Source organism: Tamandua tetradactyla, chromosome 3, assembly GCF_023851605.1.
Source record: "Tamandua tetradactyla isolate mTamTet1 chromosome 3, mTamTet1.pri, whole genome shotgun sequence".
In the NCBI taxonomy this organism is placed as follows: domain Eukaryota; kingdom Metazoa; phylum Chordata; class Mammalia; order Pilosa; family Myrmecophagidae; genus Tamandua; species Tamandua tetradactyla.
Genome location: NC_135329.1, coordinates 24454946 through 24481801, shown reverse-complemented (window position 1 = coordinate 24481801; position 26856 = coordinate 24454946). Strand labels below are relative to the sequence as shown.

Genomic DNA, 26856 nt, shown 5'->3' with positions numbered 1-26856 from the left:
TAGGAAATTCCCAGGGCTGGGTCTAGTTCCAATTGGGCTAGCAATATGCTACAATATGCAAGAGGTTGAGCCAGCCTCTTAACCTCTCGGGGGGTTGGTCTCCTCATCTATAACACTGAGGAGGTGAATCTCTGAAGCCAAGTCTAATTTCCGGTGTCTCCCCTGTTGATCTCAGATGCCTTCACTTTTAAAAATTGTTGGATATATCCTATGTCCAGAAGATGCCATATAACATTTATTTACAGTTTTAAAAATAGCTATAAAGTGGACGCTGCTGCATCTCTCACTCAAGGCAAGACATTGGGGATATCAGCTCCCAGAAGCACTTCTCCCCAAGCCCTTCCCAGACCACAAATCCTTCCTCCACCATCTCCAGTCTTTCCTCACTCTCCCCATAGTAACTGCTATTTTGACTTCTGTGATAATAATTTACTTGCTTTTCCTTATGAATTTGCCCATATAGACAAATCCCTTAACAATCTGGTTTGATTTTGCCTGATTTTGAACGTTAAATAAATAGAACCATACTGCACATATTCTTTTGTGACTTGCTTCCTTTGGTTTCAATTTGACGCTTGTGAGATTCTTTCATGTTATTGTGTGTGGCATATAGTATCTCACTGGATGAATGTACCTCAATTTATTTATTTATTCTACTGTTTATGGAAATATGGGCCATTTCCACGTGGGACCTATAGCAAAGAATGCTGGTAGTGACCTTTCTTACAGGTACAGCTGTATAAGTTAGAGTTTTTCCTGGACCTTCTTGCACTGTTAAATTTCCTGTAGATATGGACCTCTACATAACTTTGTTCTTTGCATTGCACTTACTCATTTTTATCCACATTTTCTTCTGTATTTTGAACCACCAAGGACACTGATTCATGTTTTCAAGAGGTCAGCTCTTGAGAGTGGGGAGAATTCAGCCTCTGAGCTATGTTTGCCCTCATTCCACCTGCCTGGACAGTCAGTAGAGAGCACCATGGGAGTCACTCGCCTTCCTCCCCATCCGGATTGGACTTGTCCAGCAAGAACCCCACCCCACCCCCAACCCGAGAGAAGGATGTGGTCTTAGTGACACACTCCAGATTCCACTGTAAGAAAAGCAAAGATATGTGCAGCAGGCTTGACCACAAACCTCCGCAGCACTTTCTAACTCAGGCTCGGTGGGGCTTTTTTTTAAGCTGGTCTGTCAAACCTGCCTCCTTCCCATCCATTCCTCAATGACTTCCGCCTCCTCCTGTTACCAGCCCTGTCTGATGGCATGAAACCCTAAGGATGGGAAATTGGAATCCCAGGCGAGGACTTCGGTGGGTCAAAGATGAGCCTTTCCTTTCATGGCTCTTGTCTCCAGCCCTACTCTGGGCCCCCTGTGCTTCCCCTGGACCTTGACCATGGGAGGCCTTTCATAAGTCCCTAGACAGGGCCAAGTCCCCCTGGAGTGGGCTGGCCAAGCACAATGGATTAACCCCTTAATAATGCATTTGCTCTCCGTGTCTGTTGTCCCTTCCAAAGAGCCAGCCTCATGTCTGTCCTAACCCTAGAATATTTCCAAAATGCCCTATGCCTGTTCTATAGCAAGGCTCCATAACCAAGAGGGAACAGCTGCTGCTTGACTTGCTTGCGTGACTTCACGTGGTCTGCACCAAAGACCCAGGCTCTGACTTTGCTCTCTGGTGGTCAGAATCCTCTAGAAGGAATCCCTTCTCTGTGTGGGTATGGGCCTGACCCTTTGCAGGGGTCACCTCAGCCCTGAGAATTTGTCAGCTAGGGGATATGGCTAGGGTGAGAAAGGAAATTTCTCTATTTTATTCATCTGGCTGTTCTCCTGTAGGAAAACGTAACTTTAATTAGCAGGTGTTAATGAACTTTAGGGTCAATATTTTTGGCAAATATAGGACCAGTATCATTAAAAAAAGAAAAGAAAAATGTTACCAAGAATCTAATACTAAAGATGAAAGCATTCTTACATGCCTAAGAAAGAGGAGGGGCTGGAGAAAGAGAGACACAAGGATGAATAAGACAGAGTCCTAGCTCTCAAGATTCTAAAATGGCAGATACAACAACCATCTATACAGCCAACTATAATACAAGGAAAACTAGAAAAAGTGTTATTGTAAACATAAATATGAGAGCACAGAGAACGAACAATTTATTCTGACAGGAACAAATCATTTATTCAATTAATTGAATGCCTACACACATGGTTCCTTCCCAGAAGATGCTTATAATGGGGAAACATGTGGCAGAGACTTCAAGCTATCACCCGATACCCATTCCCCCTTTCTTCTTTTGCCATAGAACCCCAGGATTTTAGCTAATTACATGGCCACCAAGCTAAAGGCTCTATTTCCAGACTCTTTTGGAGTTAGGGGTGGCCAAATGACAAAGATCTGGTTGATGAGATGTTAACAGAAATATATGAAGCTTCTAGGACCTAATTTTAAATTGAAAGGGACTGTGGGCACTTTCCTTCTCCCCCTGCTGCTGGCCTGCACCATGCAGATGAGATGGTGGGGGCAGTAGCAACTATCTCAGATTTGATAGAACAATAGGGTGGAAAATGCCATGCTCCCCAACACCATGAAATCACCAGATCAGCCTTGATCTGCTTGCACGCAGATTATTACATGGGAGAAAAATAAATTTGTCTTATCTAAGCCACCTTTATTTTGGCCTCTGTTACAGTGGCTGAATATGTATCTCAGACACAATGTTGGTAATTATAAGGTGAAGAGGTGCGGTGCAGTAGATGTTTAGAAGAGAAATGAATCAAGCCAACGTGGTCCAGAAGAGCTCCATCAAAGAAGAGGGTTTTGAGACAAACCACTTGGAAGGATGAAGAGATTTGGTTGGTTGGAGAGGAAGGTTAGGGAATGGACTACAAAGAGGGATGTAGACAAAGGGGACAGAGAAGAAGGTGGCTGGAAACCAAGGACTCTGTGGGAGTAGACATTGAAGGCAGCAGTGTAGCTGCATGGAGGATGTGTCCATGGTCACAGTTTTCACTGGTCTGCACACTCTCCCCAGACCATGATCGTATCTATCAGGAAGGCATAACTTCCATTTCTATACAATTAATTCACAAATCCCACATCTACATCTCCAGCTTGACACTCCAGACCCAAATTGCCTGTTACTTCTGGACATCTCTATCTGAATGTTTCCCAGTCTAAACAGAGCCCATTTCTCTCCACCTCCCTCCTAAATCTGCTCCACTTTCTATATCCCTCTCTTGTTAATGTAGCTCCATCCTGCCTGTAATCCAGGCCTGAAACTCCATTGTCCTCTCTAAGCCTCTTCTCTTAATTCTACCCCCAAAGTAGCTCCCCTGCCTGCACCCCTTCAGGTTCCTAATGCCACTATCTCCGTTCAGATCTTCCTTTCCCACTTGACCATATACAAAAGCCTCCTAGCTGGGATCACAGCCCTGCTCTCTTCTCTGCAGGCCATTTCTCATGCTGTTTTAATATTTCTTTTTTAAAAAACAAAATCCAGAGCTCATATATTCCTTGGGAAGAAATTTTCAAAATAAAATCTACATTCTTTAATCTTACACACAAGCACTTCCATAATCTGATTTTTATCTATATTCCCAAACTCATTTCCTGTCGTGTTCTTCCAATTGCCCATTGTTGCAGCCAGTAAACTACCTGTCTTTCCTAACCATGCTAGGTATGTCTCCCCTTTCTGGTGTCTGAGATTCAGCTGAAATGCCACCTTCCGAAGGAAGTGTTCCCTGAAAGATTTCTGGTCAGTGTTTTCTGTGCTCTCATAGCTCAGGGTCTGTCCCCTGTTATAGCACATCTATCACTTGGATTGTAATTGGGTTTTCTTGACAGTCTCTCCAAAAAGCATACTTTTCTTGATTAAAGAAATCAATTTTTGTCAATTTTCTCCATTTATATAAATTTTATTGAAGTATAACATAGAGAAAAGTGCACAAATAATATACATATGGCTAAATCAATTTTCACAAGCAAGCTTCTCATTATCAGCTCCTAGATCATGAAACAGAACATTAACATCCCCCAAAAGCTCTCGTGTACCCCTTTCCTGTCATTCTACCCCACGAAGGAAGCTATTGTCGTGACTTCTAACACCACAGATTAATTTTTTCCTATTGTCGTGACTTCTAACACCATAGATTAATTTTTGCCTATTTTTGAACCTTAGGTAACCAGAATCATATGGTGTATACCTTTCCGTCTGTTTCTTTTTTCTTCCATTCAACAGTATATTTGTGAGACTCTCCCATGTTGTTGTGGGGAACTGTAATTCATTCATTTTTTGTACATTTTATTTTCATGGAGTTAGTAATTGCCTAGTTTTTCCATCTCTTAGTTTTCCATATATTGCTATTGCCAATTCTCTCCCTACCCATTCTGACAGTTCCTTCTTTTTTGTTATTGATTTTTTGGGGGTGGTAACACATACAAAATTGCCATTCTGGCATTTTTAAGTGTACAGCTCATTGGCATAGGTTACTTTTACAATGTTGTGCTACCGTCACCAAGTCCCATTACTAAAATTTTTTCATCAACCAAAACAGAAACTCTTTACCCATTAGGCATTCACTCTCCATATTCTTCCTCCAGCCTCTGTTAACCTCTAATCTACTTTCTGTCCCAATGGTTTTGCTTATTCTAGATATTCTATAAAAGCGGAATCACTATCTTCGTCCTTTTGTATCCGGCTTATTTCACTTAGAGTAATATTTTCAAGGTCCATCCATACTGAAGAATGTATCAGAACTTCATTTGTTTTTATGGCTGATACTATCCCAACATGTGAACTTTTATTTATCCATTAGTCTGTTGATGGACACTTAAGTTGTTTACATCTTTTGTTTATTGTGAATAATGCTGCTATGAAAACTTGTGTACAAACTTCTAAGTCCCTGCTTTCAATTCTTTGGGATATATACCTGGGAGTAGAATTGTTGAGTCATCGGTAATTCTATTTAACTTTCTAAGGAATCACCAAACTGTTTTCCACAGTGGCTGCAATAATTTACATTCCCACCAGCACTGCACAAGAGTTCCGGGATCCCCATATCCTTGCCAACATTTTTTATTCTCTTCTTTTCATCACAGCCATCCTGGTGGGTGTGAAGCGGTATCCATTATGGTTTCGGTTTACATTTCTCTAATGGTTAATGATATTGAGTATCTTTTCATGTGTCTATATATGTGTTTGTATATTTTCTTTGGAGAAATATCTATTTGCCCATTCATTAATTCTTATTGCTATTTTGTATTCCATTGCACGACTATACCACAATAGATATATTTATTCTACTTCGGATGGGCATTTGGGCTGTTCCAAGTTTGGAACTTTTATAATTAGTGCTGCTATGAACATTGTGTGAATGTTTTTTGATGAACCTATGAGTACATTCATATTGGATATGTAGAAATTCTGGGTCATAGGGTATGCATATTTATCCAAAGTAGTTAGGTCAATTTCCATTCCACTAGCAGTAGTTGAGAGCTCCAGTGGCACCACCTTCTCATGGCTCCTTGCCACTTTTCTTGCCACTCCCTTCTTCCACTTCCATGCTCAGAATTCAGCACAAAACAGCATGGGCAGGAAGCAGGTGCTCCAAAAATATTTGATTAATGGTATAGATTTGAGCTGAACCACTGGAGGAGCAGCTGGAGCAGTAAGAGACCCATCTAGGCAGTGAGTAAGGAAAAGTAACAAATGTTTCTTAAACCCACGCTGAGTGCCAGGGACTGCCCTAGGCAACTTACATAAATTTTGTGACTTAACCTCCATAATCACTCTCTAAACTTTATGATCAAAGGAGTCCAATAAGCTATCATCCCATTTCCAAAATGAAGAAACTGAGATTCTGAGTGACTACAAATGTTATTCAGAATCACTATCATTAAGGGTAGAGGTAGATGTTAAGCCTCCAAAGCCCATTTGTTTTCATGATATTCTGTTGCCTTTTCATAATCATTACAGGCTGCTGCTCTTTACTGTTATTTAACCACCTAAATATGCAGCTATATTTGCTAATGATTCAACAACCAATATCAGCTTGTTAGACTGATTGTCATGTTTTCAATCCTCATATTTTCTGTCCCTGCCTCACAGAGAGAAATCAGAGGGCACATTCCTGGACTAATGGGCACCTTCAAGCTTTTGAGATCTATAAGATAGCAGAGATTCCCATAAAGCCTACCTTCCACCCAGGATACATAAAAGCATTACCTATAATGCCAAGAACATTTGTGTGGCAATAATCAAGTCTTTGCTTGCAGGACTTAAACTGTCCACCAGGGGACACCATTGCCTCCAGTTTTCACTGTGGGAAAGGGAATTGCCTAAACATACTCCAGACTCCTCCCAAAGGCTCTTACATTTAGCTTTCAGAAATATTTCACCAGCGGGCTTCTTCTTTTCTCTCTCTCTCTTTTTTTTTTTAACCTTTGCTTTCCTGTTCAGATAGTGACAGCTGGGAGTGCATAGAAGCAGGCTTGGACTTAATAGCGTGAGTACTCCACAGGTATCAGCTGTTAGCCAAGGTTTCAGCATGACAAATATTGATGATACATTGGTATTACTGGTGGCTACAATATTCAAGTGGTGCTTTATCGTGCCCTGAAAATACTATCTCATTCAATCATCATATGTGAGAGTGTTATTCCCACACAGCTGAAGAAACTAGGCAGAGGGACTTGCCCAAGGTCACATAGCTTGTAAATTACAGACTCAGCATATAAACCCACTAAACCTGCTTCCAAATCTTCTGCTTGGGTTTGACTTTGTGTATCACATATTTAACAGTCTAGACTTAGAATACCGACTTTGAAGGGTTGGTAAAGCAAAGGCTGGCAACAGAATGGCCTGTGATTGCCCTCCTTTTCACCTCACTCCAGGCTCTTGCTCAAATACCCTAAAGGGAAATAGATCTGATGAGTTCATTTACTTTGAGTGGTTCTTGACGGAGAGCAGAGGCTCCTGGCTGTTCCTGAATTGAGCAAGCCTTTGAGAATCAATTTAATTGAATCTCATCGATGCTGGAATGGCTCTGCCACTGACCAGCTGTGTGATGGGGAGGGGTTTCTTCATCTCTCTGAGCTTCAAATTTCATCTTGGATAAAATGAGTTAGTTAAACAAGTTATTATCAATGATACTCTCCATGTTGTGAAAGAAACCCAAGTCAAACCAGCCTGAACAAAATTTTAAGGCATTTTCTTGGTGCACATAACTGAATGGTAGGGAGAATTAAGGTAGAACTGGCTCAGACCAGATACTTGAGCCCTCAAGTGGCTCCCCATCTCTCGTGTCTGCTTCTCTCTGCCTGGTCTGCCTCATCATCTCAGGCTACCGGGAACACAGCTACTGGCAGCTCAGAATCAGATCCTTACAGCTCCTTAACCAGAGACGAAAAGGCACTCTACTGCCAACTCCAGATTGAAAAAATTAAGCCGCTTCTCTTTATCATAAGGTGTAGTGGACATCAGCCAAGAGAGTAAGTTTGGGAGAAGTCCGTCTCCACTGTACAACACCTCTTTCTTGACAGTATTCCTGCCCCAGAGCAATTCACTTGCTTGTAATTCCCTAAGGTGTTCCCTCAACAGTTTCCTTATAAGAGTAGGGCTTGCAGTGAGGACAAGAGGATGGGGTGTCAGCGGTGCAACACGTTTACCTTCTCTTTCTAGACATAGCTTATGGCGCAAGTCTGTTGCCTCCATGTGTCCAACATCACATGCGTCTAAATAAAGTAAACCAGAGGCTGATAGCCCAGGGACGGATGCCAGGCTGCACCATTTCACTGTGCCTCTAGAGCGGTTCTATTTCTGAATAGAAAATGGGGGCTATGAAGACATCCTGGTGGCACAAAGCCCTCTACTATCCACATTTTGGCATGTGACCTCTAGTGGAGAGGTAGAGTTCATCTCTTATCCACATCTTTATGACTTCTAAGTTGTCACCCTCTGATGAAATCCCACAAATCATGACTCTTTAATAGGAGTATCTCTTGTCCTAGGGGTTGAGAAATGAGGTGATGCAACTTTGGGATCTCTGTGTTCTCCAACATGGTATTCTAACATCCTCCTGGCCTAAAAATAATCTTCCTTGCACTACTGAGCCGCAGGCCCCATGGTGGGTCAGAGTGTAATGCACTCGGGAATACACCTGTGGGCTTGCCCTTAGGACAGCAAGCAGGAGGAATGGGGCAGTGACTCAGAGGGGCAGGGAGAGGAGAAGAAGGGCTTGGGGATTTAATAGTGTCTATTCATAGGGTTGTTGTGAGGATTAAGCAAGTTAACGTTAAGTAAAGTGCTTTGAGCAGCACATTGTAAGTGTTAGGTAAGTGCTAAGTATTATGGTTTTAGTGCCAAGCCAAGGATTTCTGAAATTGCTGAATTTTATTAGTTTAGAAAGACTTATTTCATGCAGTCTTCTTGCAATGTTAGGTCACTCTAGAGTGGCTGGGCACTAAAAGAGCCAGCCTTCCCAGCTCAGCACAGAGCCCTCACCAGACAAGACCAGGTTTCTCACTTCGCTGATTCCTTCCCACACCTGCCTATTCCGGGTACCCCTACTTTTTCGCCCACTGGGATCCCAAATGGTTCCAACAGCTTCTATCCTTGTGCCAGGGAGATGGCCCTCATGAAACCACAGAGCCTGGTTTCCAGGGGCTGTAAGCTGAGCTGAGCAATCCAAGACCACCTGGTTAGGCAGGACTCCTCCCCCGCCCCTCCCCCGCTCTCCCCAGGCCTCCTCCAGCTGGTGCTGATTCTGTCCTGAGGTCTGTGGGGGACGAATGGCTTCCGGCTTGATCTGGCCGGTGGGTTTTTCTATGCACCAGCCAGCTAACCGGTGCGGACGCTGTGTAGATAGATGAACAGACTTTGGGTTTTTTTTTTACAAAAGCCTTTACATTTCCAAAATGGAAATTTACATTTCCATTGACATGCCACAGAAATCATATGCTAGCAATGGGCTTCAGCTGTGCCACATGAATGTATTTCTTTAAAAATAAATACACATTTCATGTGGGAGACCTGGGTTCGATTCCCAGACCATGTACTCAAACATAAATAAAAACAAATAAATAAATACATGAAACAAAATCATAATGATCTCCGTATTTTTGGAACACGTAAAATATTTTACAGCAAAAATCACATTTTTAAAAGAGAAATAAAACTGACCTACGCATGGAGAGAACTGGGTTGAAGTTCTGGTTTTGTCACTATTGCGTACTTTTAGATGAGTCATTTAGATTCTCCAAACCTCAGTTTCCCCAAATTTTAAATAAGGCCTAAGGTATCTTTTCATTCAATTCTGGAAAATTTTAAATGAAATGTCACAATGCCTCTTGTTTTTGTACATTTTCTTCTCTCCATGATACCCTGTTTCCATGTCTCCTAAATTCTTCTCCATTTCCCCTCTTTCCTCTCCCTGTACCCCTCCAGAGGGGGTGGGGACCTGGACAAATGCACAAATGAGATGGAAGACTTTGTCCTTGACCAAAGTATTTCAGGCATCAGGGGCTGAGAGATGGTCCGGAGAGGTCTGTCCCTCATTTCCCATGTGTTGGGGACACAGCCTGTTCGCCTTAGCTGGGAAAATACCAGGACAGCCTTGCCTGGGAGCCATGTAGAGGGTCTATCCCTATTACAAAGTGGAGCTACAGGGGCAAGTTTTGTCTCAGGACCTATGAACCCCTGGGTGAGTGACCTACCCTCTGCCCAGTGGTCCGCGGTTGTGTAGTCACACAGCCCTATAGTCCTCCAAAATTATCAGCAAAGTGTCCATCAGAGAAGCCCTAGTCAGTAGTTTTCCTTGTGTCCCCAGGCCCTGTTTATCACTGGCGTCAGTAGAACACCCTGGAGAGCCAAGCAGGGTCCTAGCCCCCTGCCTCTGATCCCACAGGGATCTGCTACCCCCTCAATGTAGACATCAGCTCTGCTGCCTTCTCAGATGAGCATCCGCTCTGGATACCATCGTTTCGGGGTAATGAGAGGCTAAAATAACCTGCTCAGTTTTATGGGGAGTGCTGAGAACTGGAGGGAGCAGGGAGATGGTAGGTCTCAAATTGCTTCTGGCAGCCAGAACAGTGTGGGAAGGTCAGAGCCTCCTCCCCTAGACAAACAGCCCCCGATGTGTCTCCCAGGTGAGGGTCTCTGCTAAGCTATTGAGCAGACCAGGCGAGGAAGGACTGAGGCCACCCAGTTCGAGCACAGGGAAAGCTTCTGCAGGCGTGGCCTGGCAGCCTCTGGCTCTCCAGAAATAGACAGCAAAGGAGGGGGCAGAGGCCAGGTTACCAAGGGCACCGTTAGCAAAATACTCTTGGGTTCCTATTGCCCAATAAATCTTTTTCTGATTGCTTTTCTTGGGTAATAAGCACTGATGAGGAGCATAATGAAGTTGAATTATTATCTGCTACTGAAGTTTCCCAAAACCCTACTCCCCTTTGCCATACTGAAAGGCAGAAAGGGAAAACTGGCATGAACAGCTATGGACTTGGAGAATCAGACCATTTTAAGGGTCTTGTGATGGAGGAGAAGAGGCCACTTGGCAGGTATGGGATTTGAAACATGAATGAGTTTCAGGATGAGATAAAGAATCTAAAAGGTCCACAGTCCTCCATGGAAAAAAATGAAACAGATTATGTGGGACTAAAATGACCTCCACCCTCTTGTAGTACCAGCCTCTCTCCCTGTGCTGCTCAGAGCCCTCACCTCCTCAGTATGGGCATCACTTGGGAGCTTGCTAGAAATGCAGATTCTTAGGACCAACCCAGACCTACTGAAACAGAATCTGCATTTGAACAAGACCCCCAAGTGATTGATATGATCCTTGAAATCTGAGAAACACTGCTCTGGCTGGCAGAAGACAGTCTCCTGCTCCCCACCACCCCCAACCCCATATCCCCTCCTCAGGCAAGTTCTCCTGGCCTCGGGACTGATCTCTTTATCCTCCTCTCTTAACTTTAAGATCTCTCATGTCCTGTCGTTTTGCACTTTGCCAATCACCAGTTGGGAAATAAAGGTCAGACTGATGATAGCCTGATCTGTTACCAAACTCACACAGCATTTTCACATTAACACATGACAATAATCTTAACTCAGATAGTTCATGGAAAAAATTTAGGGTACTAATCTAAATGGGGCGGGGGGGAGGTAAAGACCTTGAATCATTCCAGGGAGACAGGCCTATGCTCCAGGCTAACCTTGCAGAGGGTGATTTAATTCACCTCATCGTCCCTCTTTTCAATGGCTCTGCCTATCATGCTCCCTTGGAGGAAGATAGAAAGAAGCAAGAAATAGGACAGCCTGAGCAAAGAATACTATAACAAGCTACAGGAGACCATTGCAACCTGTTTCTCAATGTGGTTTTATTTTGCTTTTCTTTAATGATGACTGAAGTTTAACATTTTTATTTTTATTTTTATTTTATGTACCTGTTTATGTTTTAAATCTTTGAGCCATCTGGGATTTATTTTATTATTAGACAAGAACTTTGTTTTTTCCAAATGGAAGTACTAGTTATTAAATACTCCACATTTTCCCCACTGATTTGAAATGCCATCAAGCTCTAAATTTTAAAAGTGAAAAGAGGCCACTTCACCCTAAACTTCACAGCATATATCAAAATTAATTCAGAATGGGTCCTGGATTTAAATATAAAATGTAAAACTACAAAACTTTTAGAAGATAACATAGAAGAGCATTTTCAGAATACAGGGCTAGACAAAAGGTTCTTACACATGACACCAAAAGCACAATCCATAAAATAAAAATTAAGAAATTGGATTTCAACAAAATTAGAAATTTTCGTGATGTGAAAGATCCTGTTAAAAGGACAGAATGAGACACTATAGGTTGAGAGAAAATATCTGCATGTCACATATCTAACAAAGGCTTTATATAGAGATTGTTTATAAGAACTCTCAAAATTCAGTTTAAAAACCTCTCAAAAATCCAATTATAAGATAGGCAAAAGACATGAATAGGTATTTCATTAAAGGGGAGATACGGATGACAAATTAAGCCTATGAAAACACATTAAACATCATTAACCATCTTTTGTGAAATGCAAATTTAAAATTAAAGCCACAGTGTGATTTTTAATGCAATTTAATTAAGATATATTCCACAATGAGATTTTATACATACCTATTAGAACGACTTAAAAAAATTAGTGATAATGTCAAATACAAGCAAGGATGTGGAAAAACTGGAATTCTCATTCATTGCAGACGGAAATGCAAAATGGTATCTCAACTCTGGAAAACAGTTTGGCAGTTTCTTACAAAACTAAGCACACACGAACCATATGACCCTGCAGCTGCACTCTTGGACATTTATCCCAGAGAAAAGAAAACTTGTGTTCACACAAAAACCTGTACACAAATGTTCATAGCAGATTTGTTCATAATAGCAAAAAAATATATGGAAAGAACACAAATATCTCTCAATGGGTAAACTGCTGAACAGACCCTGGAAGAGCAAAACGATGGAATACCACTGAGTAATAAAAAGGTAAGAACTATCTCAATAAAAATTTTTTAAAAAATAAAATTAAAAAATTAAATAAATAATAGGGATGATAAGGGGTAAAACAAAATGGGGTAGATTGAATACTAGTGGTCAATGAGGGGGGGGTAAGGGGTATTGGATGTATGAATTTTTTCTTTTCATTTCTCTTCCTGGAGTGATGAAAATGTTCTAAACATGATCATGGTGATGAATACACAACTATGTGATGATATTGTGAGCCATTGATTTCATACTTTGGATGGACTGTGTGTGAAGACATCAAAATAAAAATAATTTTTAAAAAGGTATGAACTATTAACATGTGTAACAACCTGGATGGACCTCAAGGACATGATGTACAGTGAAAAATATCAATCCCACAATATTATATACTGTATGATTCTATTTATTCAGCATTCTCCAAATGTCAAAACCATAGAGATGGAGAACAGATTAATGGCTGCCAGGGACCAGGGAGAGAGAAGAGGGCCTTAGGGTGGGGATGGAGGTAATGCAAATGCAAAGAGGAGCACGAGGGGGTTCTTTTGTGGTGATGGAACAATTCTGTATCATGATTGTGTTGGTGATGAAATTGCATAGAGCTATACCACATACACAAATGAATGCAGATATAAATGGTGAAAATAGAATAAGGCCTGAATTCTAATTAACAGTAACAGTCCAAAGTCAGTTTCCTGTTTTGATATTGTACTACAGTTTACAAGATGTCATCACTGGAAGAAATCTGAGGGTACTATTTTTGCAACTTTCTATGAATCGGTAATTATTTCAAAATGAAAAGTTAAAAAAATAATGAAAATAGGCCTAGAAAACATGACAGAAGAAATACCATCTTTGCCAAAGTTCTTCGCATTGCAGAGTGGTTCTTACCTGTTCCTTTATCCACACCTATTCTCTCCCTGACCCTACTCCCAACATACCATCCTTCTGAAAAGTTTCCAGTCTAATGGAAGTTGCCTTAGACCAGGACTTAGAAGGAAGTCGCATAAATAAAAATAGTTCAAAAGAACACCAACATACATTTTTTCAGCGTTATTTATTAATATTTTAACCCATTCACTTTTACCATTTGAGATCTATCAATCAAACTATAGTATCGTTTCGAATCATTTGAGGGTGTGACCTACATCATGGCCCTTTACCCCTACTTACGTTTATTTCCTAAGAGCATTCTCTTATACGATCGCAGTGGTTTGCCAACTTCTGTAAATCTGACACTGATTCAACACTTTATCTATCGTTCCTATTCCATTTTTGTTAATTGTCCCAAATAACATCGAGTACAGAAGCCAGCGTAGAGTCGGGTATCGTGCACCCGGACGTCACCTCCCTTGGAGAGCCTGAGCTTTAGTATATGCGGCTTTGCCACAGTGGTCTCCGGGCACCCAGAATTCTCATCTGTAAAGTGGATCATGGAAATTGCCCCACCTGTCTCTCGGGCTGGGTGTGTAAAGGTGCTCTGAGCCATGAACGCTTAATCGAGGATATCACCACTTGATTCCCGAGAAGCGCCTCAACTTCCAAAGCGCCGAGTGAGGCGAGCCAGGGGCAAGGAGAAGACGGAAATGGAGAAGGAATCCTCGAGAGAAAAAGAGGAGCAAGACCCGGAGAAGGGACTCACCCTTGCTCTGTCTCGTCACCTGGAGGGCCCGGCGGCCAATCCGCGGCGCTGTCCGGCGGCCCGTGGCCAATGGGAAGGCGGCGCGGCGCGCTCCCCCGGGGCTATAAGCGCGCGCGGAGCCACAGAAAGTGAAAGTGGTGCCGGGCGCTGCGGGCGCAGCAGAGCGGTGGGAACCAGAGCCCAGCCGCTAGGATGCTCAGGGCTCCGAGGCCGCCGCCCGGGGAGGCTGGGCTCGCCGGCCGCATTCCCCGGACCACGCCGCCGGCTCAGTCCAAGCCGCTCACCTCCTTCCTCATCCAGGACATCCTGTGGGACGGCGCGGAGCGGCGCAGCAGCGGCCATGCGGGCAACCGGGAGCCCCGGTCCCCGCCGCAGCCCCCGCGCGAGCCGGACCCGAGGCGAGACTCTGAAACGGAGCCGGAGGAAGGAGGAAGAGGCCGCGCCAGGGGCCCGGAGGCCGAGCTCAGCACCCAGCCCCGCGCGGCTCCGGCGGAAGCCGAGAAGCTGGCGGAGACCGAGCCAGGTAAGTCAGCGAGGACCGGCAAGGCCGGAGGATGGGGTACGGAATTGCGGAAGGGAGCGGAAGAGTCCGAGAGGCTGGAGGGGCGCTGGGGCGCGAGGAAAGGGTGCTCCAAAGCAGATCTCACCGAGCTCGGGATGCAGGATGCGGGGCCCCGCCGTGGGCGGCCCGGGACTGAGAGGCAAAGGGACCTAACCGCCGGCCCCGGGCACGCCTCGGGGATAATTAACCCCGAGCCCCAGCATCAGGGCGGCGCACGATTTTGACCTCGTTCTGACTCGCGCGGCGCGTTGCTCTCTGCTCCGCGGGCTCTTGGCTCTCCTGGGCGCCAGTGCGAACACGCACGCAGCGCTCAACCCGCAGCAAGCGGGTCGGAGAGGAAAAGCCAGACACCACCCACCGCCAGCCCACAGCGACCGCGCGCGACCCTTGATTGGCACCAGCCCCGCGTTACCTCCTGGCGGTTAAAATAACTAACATAATTGACCGGTATGAATAAATTCGGGTTTGATTTGCAGAAACTCGCAATGCTTTCCCAACCCATGGGCAGTAAAACAGTCAATTTGGGAGTTTCCCTGGGCTTCGGAAAATGTAACAATGTTGGAACCTTTCAGAGTTGATTTGTTTTCTTTCCCATCACTTCTTACGAGGCAATCTAACTGTCGTTGAGAAGAAAAGAGATTAAAGCAAGAGAATAAACTTGCTGCTGAAATGAACTCTTGAGCCCCCCTCACTGTCACACAAGATCTGTCTTGCTCACTGGATGCCTTTTGGCCCCACTTTGGATTCCTTAGTGTCTCCCCTGCATCCCTTCTTCCACCCCTCCTCAAAACATATTCAGTGTCTGTTGAGTTCAGCTACTAAACACCTCGCCTCTAACTTCGGGCTCTTGCTGGTTATTGGAAAGCGAATGCATGATAATCATACTTACTCATTCCTCTCTCTGCAAAGTTCCTTAGTCATGTGAAAAAAGTGAAATGTATCCAAGATGACAGTGGGCTGTTTGTTCACTCCCTATAGAGATAAGGATGGATTGAGTCCTGTTCTCTTCCCTGCTAACATGTAACTTCTTGCTTCCCATCCCTCGGTCTCCCCTCTTCTTTCCAGATAGGCACTTTGAGACTTACTTGTTGGACTGTGAACACGCTTCAGGCGCCTTACCGAGCCTCCCCCGAGTCCCCAAGCAGCCACAGAAGCGCTCCCGAGCTGCCTTCTCTCACACGCAGGTCATTGAGCTAGAGAGGAAGTTCAGCCATCAGAAGTACCTGTCTGCCCCTGAAAGGGCACACCTGGCCAAGAACCTCAAGCTCACCGAGACCCAAGTGAAAATATGGTTCCAGAACAGACGCTACAAGACCAAGCGAAAGCAGCTCACCTCCGACCTGGGGGGCCTGGAGAAGCACTCCTCCTTGCCGGTCCTGAAAGAGGAGAGCTTCTCCCGGGCCTCCCTGATTTCCCTGTGTAACAGCTACCCCTACTACCCCTACCTTTGCTGCTTGGGAAGCTGGAGCCCGGCTTTCTGGTAACACCTGCCCAGATGACAACCGTGTAGGACCAAAAACTGCCTTTGCAGGTTGTCTCTCTGGAAAGCAAAAGGGGCCAGGGTCAGGGAGGGCTGGGAGCAAGAGGGGTAAAACTGTTGGAGGCTTGCATGGAAATGTTAGAGTCTTCACTGGTGGGCCAATGAAAGATCTGGGACCATGAATAATTTAATATTTAAATGATTCTCCCAGCCTGCATTTTAGGTCGTTTTTGCTTTTAGCTGCCTGTTTGTGGGGTGGGGAGACATAAAGTCAAGTGCTGTTTCCAGCACTTTGTGTGATTTTGTGTGAACTGTCCACATCACTTCTGGGGATACTGTTCCCTCCAGCTCCATCTTCAGTTTAACTCCAAAAGAGCAGGAGAACAAGGCTCACTTGCTGTGGTTTTAAGACAAATTGTATGAACAGAACTCTACTGCAAGGGGTAGGCACTTTTCCAGAAGAGCCCCTGCATGGCGAAGGCAGAGGCCAAGGAAGAGTCTCCTCGGTGCTGCCCAGGACCATTTCTTTTTTTATTTGCAGAAGGTAGAAAAAGGCTCCTTGGAAGTTTTTTGTTCTGGGCCTCAGAATTTAGACTCAGAAGCTTCCTGGAGTTTTCAGGCTATGATTCATACTACATCATGACACATCACATAAGTTTTTACTCTAAGGCCCTTCCTTTATTTTTACTTTTTTTCTGTTCCACTGCAATCACACACTGAAAGGCTTCCTTTCAGTCCAAACTTTTAGTCTGACTGCATCTAACATAAACCTTCCTTATTTAGTCTGAGACATGGACTGTCTCACTCTCTCTCTCTCAAACTTTTTCTTTGTAAGGTAGAAACAACAACAACCACAAAGGAGGGGTCAGATTCTGAACTGGCTAAAAGATATGCATTTAAAAAAAAACAGCAATTCTTATTTCTCTCCATAAAAAAATATATGGCATTAAATTCCAAATTCTATTTAAAGACCTGACAGATCTAGAGGGTTACTGCTGCTTTTATAAGACTTGCTTGTGGCTCTTCTGTTACAGTTCAAAGTTTGGCAACATTGTTCCCTTGGAATCCCTGTAGGCAGAGGAGGTAAGAGGCCTCACATACAAGGAAGAACACTGCAAAATGAAGGGCTGATATCACTGAGCTGTCTCGTGGAAGTACAGAGAAAATGCCGCCTAGACTTTAGAGAGCCTTGTACTGCCCAGTCCACTGAGTGAGCTGGAAGGTCTGATAGAACTTTGCAGAAAGACGCTACAAAAGAGGAAAACAGTGTTCAGACCACGTTGTTGTAGTTTGCATCACCAAATAAACAAAGATACTGTCACAGCTATTTCAGGAACTGTGTTTACTGCTTATAATGGGTTTCCAAAGTGGATCACCAAGTGACTTCAGAGTGAATGAGCAGAGGGCAAAGGAGAAATATGGCTGCCCTGCTTCTATCCTATTATCTCAGGTGACCATGTAGAAGAGAGACATCAAAATAAAGTTAATGACTGCTGGAATACCCCAAAGCCTGGAAATCTCTTGTTCCCATGACTGAATTCTGTTTAGTGAGAAACCTTTCAATTTCCTCCTGTTAATAATAGGGCCAATTTACTGTTGGTGGTTTACACGTTGATAGAAAGTTGGCCTGTTTCACCCCATTTTTAATGATTTGAGATTCCCGTAGAAATACTGTTAAATGCCATGGGCTGCTGAGATCTACCGTGATACTGGATAGCACCGCAGGCAGAGGAGCCTAAATTGCTTTCTTCTTTGTACTTGTCTTTTAAGATAAGCAATTCAATATTCACTTTCTACTGAGTACTCTTTCCCTCCCCACACTCTGTATTTAATTCTTGCAACCTGAAATTCTGCAAGTATTAAACATTTTACTGTGATGCGTATTGTGCTGCAAAAGAAGTCTTTGTTTAAAATTTTGTTGCAGGTGAACCCATCTTGCTTTCCCCTCATTGAAGCTAGTCAGTCACCCGTATCTTAACTGGCAGAAAAAAATTTGGAAGGCTAGTATACCGGTATCTAATGTGAATGGTGCCTCAACCATTTCACTCAGACAGCCTATTTCTGTCCTATCTAATAAATTAGTTTGGATTCTCCACATGCATAACAAACCCTGCTCCAATCTGTAACATAAAAACCTGTGACTTGAAATTTAGTAAAGTAGCCCCAACCAAACTTTATTTTTCTATGTATTTTTTGCAACATATGAGTGTTTTAAAAATAAAGTTCTGTGTCTTTATTAGAAATAACTGCATGTGCTTTTCTGTTTCCTAATGACAGTATGCTATCTTGCTTATGTATTTCTGGTTACCATACTCTCCAGATTTCAGCCCACCTGAAATCCTATGGAAACCAAATAATCAAAAACAGCAGCTAGCCAGTAGCAGCTGATGGTCATTGTTTTATAATTGCAGTGTCCTCAATTCCTTGCAAATCAGGGAAGGAGAAAACATTTCTGCATTCAGTTTAATAATCACACACTTCATCCTAATGATACTGTTTGTTAAATAAAGAACATTAGATCTTTCCTTACATTTTTTGGAGACTCTCAGGGGAATACAATGAACACAGCAATATTTCTTTTAAAATTTCCCTTTATATTTCCATCTAGCCCTCACACTGCAACTGCTTCCCTACCTCTCTGTGAAAATTTCACCTTCATCCAGAACCCATAGACCTTTTTTGCAAATGACAGCTTTCATGTGGAATCACTAATATTGAAGATAGGTTTTATTAATGGCTAAAGTAAAATAAGTAAATAAAAATGTCTTTTGTCCCTGTGCACTTAAACCTTCATTAAATCCCACAAGGAGAGTGTCGCATACACCTGATTACCTGATTATTCCTTCAAGGAAATAGAAGCTTAAAGAGTAAGGTGCCAACTCTAGGTAAAACATATCATAATTTCAAAGTTTGCCCTAATCCTTTAAGTACATTGTACACACAGGTGGGGCCTCTCGTAGCATGTTCTCATCATGAGATTTAACTCTTTGTCCAAACCTACAGCCACCCTCCCCTCCCTGGAAGGCCATCGGCTCTCAAATTACAAAGGCTCTTGCAATAAATTAGCAGATGTGGATTTTTTTTTCTTTTTACCATTTTAAAGTAACTAATCCAGGAAATTAAACAAAAATCTCTCATCTCTAAAGAAAGTACTCCTCTGCCTTCTCCTCTTTGTCCCTCTTTCAACTTTCCTTCAGTCTCTCTGCTAATCTTGCACCTATCTTCTTCCATCAGCTTCGCTCAGCCTGCCACATGTTTGAGGTTTTTGAAATTCCTTTCCAATCTCTCAAATTGCTTCAAGTATAAATTTCTACTGCTACTGCGGCTTTGCCACAGGTGGGCCCAGTGGCTCTCCCCTGGCTTCCTTAGGATGTCCTTAGTGGCTGAAGGGAGAAATGAATGCCAGAGACTTACCATCTAACAGAAACCTTTTCCTTCTAACTGCACAGCACATAGTTTTTCTGGAGTGGTGATAGTATCACAAATCTTGAAGCTGAGCTCAGGGGGAAACAATGGCCATGAAGAGATGGTGACTTTGATTGGGTCCCTGCATACCAACTGTGAAGGAGAGTTGCATGCGGGAGGTTTATTGAGTAGGCTCTCAGGAGGTATGCCTATAGGAAGTGATGAAGGCAGGACTGAGGAGAGGCAGAAGTCATCCCAGGGCCGTGGTCTTCACCTTTCTTTCTTTTTTCTTCTTTTTTTTTTTTGTACAAGGAAATCTGAGTTGAGAGGGTCAGAATCGGCCATGAGCGCTGCATTCTGAACCCAGACATCCAGACTCTGCCTCTCCCCACTGCCAGCATGAATATGTCACCAGGGCATGTTTTTCAAAGTCAAGGGTTATTTACTGCTCAAGAAAGAGGGCAGGAATGATAGGCCTGGGACATGAAATGCTCCTAGTTTAGCCATAGACTTGGCCTTCATGCAAACTTTCCCAGACAGGCTATCCTGTCAAAAGGCTTGTCTAAAGCCTGCAAGGGAAAAGAAGAGAAACTCAGTTTCCATAGTCTGTCTTCTGCTCACATCTGCTAAGTCTCCAAATGGGCCTTGACTTATTTTCTGAGCTTGCTCTGGATCTGAGTTGGGGTGGCTCAATTAGGACAGACCCTCAGTGTGGTCTCTTCTAACTGGATGGACTCCACCTGTTTCCAGCCAGTTTGGTGATGGGGTTAGGCCTTATCGGAAGGTGATGGAGAAAGAGAAAGAGGTGAATCATGCAGAAAAGTCCCCATTTTCTCATTGGAATGATGAAGGATACTAGTAGATTTCTTTTAAGCCTAGAAGTCCATGGTGGTGCAGGAGAGAATAAAAGCTGATTTTGTTCTCTTGAAGGTGGAAGCCCAGTATTTAGTCTCCAATAGCAGTTTTCCTCATATTCTCAGCTGCGTCTGAGGATGTCCCTTAGTCCAGTGGTTTCTCAGCATTGGACTGAGAAATCCTTAGATTAGATTAGAATCACCTTAAAGACTTTAAAAAACTTAGGACTTCCAGCCCTACCTAATACCAACAACACTATAATCGCTGGAGGAAGGGCTCAGACAACAGTAATTATAATAATAATAATAATAATAATAATAATGTTCAAGATTGTAAACCACTGGCTTAGTCTCTTTTCAACTGATTTGCCTAATGAGCCTCACAGGTGCTAGGAAAAGAAAGCTACCTGGAGGTGCCAACCAGGAAGAGAAAAGATGGGGGTTGGTTTTGTGTTTTTTGTTTTTTGGGGGTGGGGTGCTTATTCTTGTTTTTTACAGCAAGCAGATGTCCAACTTTTCTTTCTTACCAAGGTGCCTTCTCTTGGAATCTCTGACATCATAAAAAGACCCTCAGAATCTGGGAAAGCCCAGCTCATTCCACTTAATCTCTCAAAGTTTCAGGGACACAAACTGCCTGGGTATTTTGTTAATGTAGTAATCACAAGCATTTAATACCCATCTTCAACTCAGGCACATTTGGACTGACAACACACTCACTGCTCCGAAGGAAGACAGAAGAAAATCCCAGGCATGACTGTTGCCAAAGAGTTTTCATCTACCCCGGGACTATAGAACTTTGTGCTTCGCTGGGAACAGTAGGTGTCATTTAACATCTGTCAATTGGCGTCATGCTTCCCTGACAACTCATCTATCAGGATTAAATAGTGTCTTAATGCTGACATAACATTTACACTTCCTTCTGCCAAATCAGTTATTTTAAAGTTAAAAAAAAAAATGTGTGTGTGCAGAGATGGGCAAAGGTGAAGGATGGCTCAAGAGGGGGAAGGAATATACTTTGTGACAACATATTTTTTTAATTAAAATTTGCATGCTATAAATGCAGAGCTGGCAGCAGTACTTCAGCTCAAAGCCAGAAGAGCTTAAACTTGACCTAAACAATATCTGAAGATGAGAATGATAGGAATGAATGAGCTCTGCTGAGTTATTTTTATTGAGAAGAATTTAGAGAATACTTACCACACAGACTGGGGAGGCAGGGAGGAGGTGTACTTTCATGGAAAAGTTTGGGATCTCTGTCTCCCTCTGTGCTGTGAACTTGTTTGTACTTGGATCCGTGGCGCTTTTTTCTCCCCTTCAAGGAACATCCAACTCATGAAAAGCTAATGCGTGCAGGCTCTAGGGCTTTGCAAAGGCTTGGATGGTGAGCGATTGTGTGGAGTGGGTACAGGGGACTTGTCATGAGCAAAGGAACACTACAAGCTGCCTATTTAGCTTTAGAAGAACCCTGATTCGTTGATTCACATCTCTTTTTTTGTGGGAAAAAAAAATGGTGTAATGGAGCACGAGAGACTTTTGAATTGACAGATGCTTAAGAACACCCCAGACTTTTCTTTAGTTGTGTTCGTGGTGAAATGCTTTAAATTGGCAAGGCACATTGAAGACTGAAATTTAGAACAAAGCCCTCAGGATCCCCCATGTGACTCAGACACATAATTTCTCTGGGATTTTAATTTTACTCGTCTCTTAAATGGGTAGATGAAACCGTCTGTAAATGTTTAAACTGCTCTAAGGAAGTCTTGCAGAAGGAGCCCTTTATCTAGGAAAAAGAAAGCAAATGAGATGAGGGGTGAGGATATGAGCAAGGAACTACCCATGAAAGACTCAAGTCCTGAATCTTGGCTCCAAAATATCTTTTAGGTCTTGACTTAAATTGTGTGACCTGTTACTGAATTGTTTTGCCCTCTCGGTCAGGCCAAGGGCTTGTGATTTTATTGGAAGTGCAAAGGAGAGGGAGGAGGGACTCTAAAGCGTCCAAAGCAAGGGGGAAAGAACTGCAACCAGACGGAAAATTTTCCACGGCCTGTGGAAACATCTTTGCACATGATGTGAGCTCAACATGCCTTTCGCTGGCTCCTGGTTGACCTGAGTAGAGAGACAGCTCCACATTCTAGAGATTAGTTTTGTTTTATTTTTACAGAGACAGACTGGAGGCATGTCAACTTTGGCATCAGAAAGGAATAAAAGCTGGACTAGGATATGAAGAAAGGTGTTCCCATTACAACCAAAATAGATTGTAAAAGCCTGTGCAGGCACACACCGCAGAGCAGCAGGATGGGCTGTCACACAAATCCAGGCAGGTTTGCACCCACAGAAGTAGCCTAGTGAGTGAGGTGCTCTCTATACCAGGAAAGGACTTAAGAGATCTAATTGACCACAGACCCCTAAAAGCCAGAACTAATTTGATTTTGGACAGCAATCAATAATACACTCTGAGAATTCAGAATTTATAAAGAGATTGTTCAACTCAACAACGAAAAGACAGCCAATCCAATTACAAAATGGGAAAAAGACTTGAACAGACACTTCTCAGAAGAGGAAATACAAATGGCCAAAAGGCACATGAAGAGATGCTCAATGTCCCTGGCCATTAGAGAAATGCAAATCAAAACCATAATGAGATATCATCTCACACCCACCAGAATGGCCATTATCAACAAACAGAAAATGACAAGTGCTGGAGAGGATGTGGAGAAAGAGGCAAACTTATTCAGTGTTGGTGGGAATGTCAAATGGTGCAACCACTGTGGAAGGCAGTTTGGCGGTTCCTCAAAAAGCTGAATATAGAATTGCCATATGACCCAGCAATACCATTGCTAGGTATCTACTCAGAGGACATGAGGGCAAAGACACAAATGGACATTTGCACACCAATGTTTATAGCAGCATTATTTACAATTGCAAGGAGATGGAAACAGCCAAAATGTCCATCAACAGACGAGTGGCTAAACAAACTGTGGTATATACATACGATGGAATATTATGCAGCTCTAAGACAGAATAAACTTATGAAGTATGTAACAACATGGATGGACCTAGAGAACATTATGCTGAGTGAGACTAGCCAAAAACTAAAGGACAAATACTGTATGGTCTCATTGATATGAACCGACATTAGTGAATAAACTTGGAATATGTCGTTGGTAACAGAGACCATCAGGAGATAGAAATCGGGTAAGATAGTGGGTAATTGGAGCTGAAGGGATACAGACTGTGCAACAGGACTGGATACAAAAACTCAGAAATGGTCAGCACAATACTACCTAACTGTAATGTAATTAGTTAAAACACTGAATGAAGCTGCATGTGAGAATGATAGAGGGAGGAGGGCTGGGGACATAAATGAAATCAGAAAGAAAGATAGATGTTAAAGATCAAGATGGTATAATCTAGGAATGCCTAGAGTGTATAATAATAGTGAAATGTACAATGTACATTTTTTTAAAATGTTTTGGCATGAGGAAGAACAAAGGAATGTCATTATTGCAGGGTGCTGAAAATAGATGATAATTAATACTTTAAAATGTCACCTTATGTGTGAGACTAAAGCGAAAAATGCTTATTTGTTACAAAATTTAGATTTTGACTAGAGCATTTCCTAATATAACTCATGTAGATAGTTTGATTGAATGTCATAAGTACTTGGAATCTCAGGCAGCACATGAGATTTTGTTGGTTTGTCCAGAGTGATCCCCCGATGAATCCCAGAATGATTTGATCAGTGACTGGAAAAGTATTTGCAAGCCCCCTTTGGGGAATGGTGAGAGTGGGGAGAAATTCAACTTCCCCAAGTTGAATTCTTGATATTCTCACAAGCAGTGTGGACAACCAAAGCTATAGATTGAGCCCCCAGTCTTGGGGTTTGTTCATATGAAACTTAACCCCACAAAGGATAGGTCAAGTCTACTTAAAATTTAGGCCTAAGAGTCACCCCCAAGAGAGCCCCTTTTGTTGCTCAGATGTGGCCTCTCTCTCCAGCCAACATGATGAGCAGTCTTACCACCCTCCCCCTCTCTGCGTGGGACATGACTCCCAGGGGTGTGGACCTTCCTGGCAATGTGGGACAAAGATCCTGGAATGAGCTGACTCAGCATCAAAGGACTGAGAAAAACCCTAGAATGAGCTGAGAATTAACATCAAGGGATTGAGAGAACCTTCTCGACCGAAAGGGGGAAGAGTAAAATGAGACAAAGTGTCAATGGCTGAGAGATTCCAAACAGAGTTATCCTGGAGGTTATTCTTATGCATTAAGTAGATATCACCTTGTTGTTCAAGATGTAGTGGAGAGGCTGGAGGGAATTGCCTGAAAATGTAGTGCTGTGTTCCAGTAGCCATGTTTCTTGATGATGATTGAACAATGATATAGCTTTCACAATGAGACTCTGTGAATGTGAAAACCTTATGTCTGATGCTCCTTTTAGCTACTATATCAACAGAAGAGTAGAACATATGGAATAAAAATAAATAATGGGAACAAATGTTAAAATAAATTCAGTTTGAAATAGTGGTAAATGAAAGCGAGGGGTAAGGGGTATGGTATGTATAGTTTTTTTTTTTTCTCTATTATGATTTTATTTCTTTTTCTGTTGTCCTTTTATTTCTTTTTCTAAATTGATGCAAAAGTACTAAGAAATGATGAATATGCAACTATGTGATGATATTAAGAATTATTGATTGTATATGTAGAATGGAATGACATCTAAATGTTTCGTTTGTTAATTTTTTTTTAATTAATAAAAAAATTTAAAATATATATATATATACTCTGCCCTGAACAATGGAGCTAAGCATCCCTCCCTGCTGACTCCGTCAGCAAGAGGTTTGACATCGATCAGATAGATGTCTGCTGGACGAATGATCAATCAATCAATCCATTACTCACCTGGAGTACTAGGGTTGAGTCTGAGCACCATACTTTGAGGAAAACTACCAAGTTCAGAAGAGCATTACTGGGATGGTGCAGGGGTTTTAAACACTCACATCCAAGAGTTGAGGAAACTAGGGATGTTTAACCTGGAAAGAGAAAGTCAGGACTGGGGGTGGGGGAGGGGGATCAGGGAAGAGTAGAAGGATTAGACATGTTCTCTGTTGTTCTAGGTAGAATCCTCAAGGTGACACAGAGCTCGGACGATCAGCAGTGTTTGAAAAAATCACTGAGTTCTCCCAGAGGACGGGAATCCCCTGTCACTGGAGAGGTTCCTTGAAACTGACAACTATTTGGCGAGGAGCTCTGACAAGGATGGGCGTGCCTAGTGCAACTGCAGGAGCCTTGAGAGCCCTCTGTTCTGTGATTCTAGAAAGAAGTGTTTTCTTCCAACTCATCTACCACCTCTTAACTGTGAGGTTAGGGCAAATCACCCCAATTCCTCTGAGCTTCAGCTACTCTTTTGTTAAATTCAGAGAAGTTAATCCTTACAGTAGTGAAATAAATAAAATTAGCTCATTTCCAGAAGTCCCCTCTTTGATTTACAAGTGAAACAGTTAAATAATTGTATGATTTCAGGGACAATGGGGATTTATTGCCCCTAAATGTGTTTCCTCTCTAGCTGACTGATACCTAAAATTCTATCCCTGATACCATATTCATTCTTGGGCCTTCAGACTCTATCTCTAGTCAAAATATGAATATTCCTAGGAGAAGTAATGAATTAAACTAATGATTCAATTATCTCTGAATATGAATAAATTTACTAGTGTCAACAGAAACAGCATTAGTTACTGGAAGTGGATCAAAAGAGTGCAAAAGCTCAAAAACAGGAATGCTGGAGGCTCTAGAAGAAAAATCAAATCTATTTCTATTTCTAAATTTCATCTAGGTATAGCCCTGCCTAGTAGTCAGATAGATAAGATTGTTTTATTGCTCACTCTTACGCTTTGTGCTTAAACTATTATCTACTTTTTTGGGAAGCCTTTTGACTTTGACCTCAGCACTTGTATACTGTTGCCTGGGAAATGCATATCCAGAGAAAGGTAACATCATTGCTCTAGAACCCAAAGGGCAGACAGGGATGAATTCTTTCTAAGTGTTGGCTAATGTTTTCTTGACTCCAGTTCAGAAGCAAGTGATCCAGTGACTTTGGAAGGGGACAAAAATATCTTCATATTTATTTTTATTTTTAATCAGAATTGCTATAATTTGAAGTACTTTACTTAAATCAGTAGTTGCTTGGGTTTCTTTAAGTGCAGCATGGAACAATGAAAGTAGCATGAAATTTAGCTTTAGGATTAACCTATAGCCCTGATTGCATCATTGTATTAACTGTATGACCTAAAGTAAGTTATTTGATTTCATGGAGTCTCCGTTTCTTCATCTTTAATTTAGGGTAATAATGCCTTATTTTCAAGTTTGTCCTAAGGATTAAATGAGATATATCCAGCCTAGAAC

The 26856-nt window shown here is 42.6% G+C and overlaps 1 protein-coding gene across 2 annotated transcripts; it reads left to right on the top strand.

Moving 5' to 3' along the window:
• The first annotated feature begins 14268 nt into the window (after positions 1-14268).
• Positions 14269-17521, top strand: NKX3-1 (NK3 homeobox 1). 2 transcript variants are annotated; one of them, XM_077152817.1, is made up of 3 exons: positions 14269-14675; positions 15780-16245; positions 17229-17521. In XM_077152817.1, exons 1-2 carry the CDS (start codon positions 14345-14347, stop codon positions 16196-16198), a joined length of 750 nt encoding a protein of 249 aa, XP_077008932.1. In that variant the 5' UTR covers positions 14269-14344; the 3' UTR covers positions 16199-16245; positions 17229-17521. The 2 variants fall into 2 exon arrangements, with proteins under 2 accessions (XP_077008932.1, XP_077008931.1); XM_077152816.1 differs by having other exon boundaries at positions 15780-17521.
• Positions 17522-26856: the final 9335 nt, after the last annotated feature.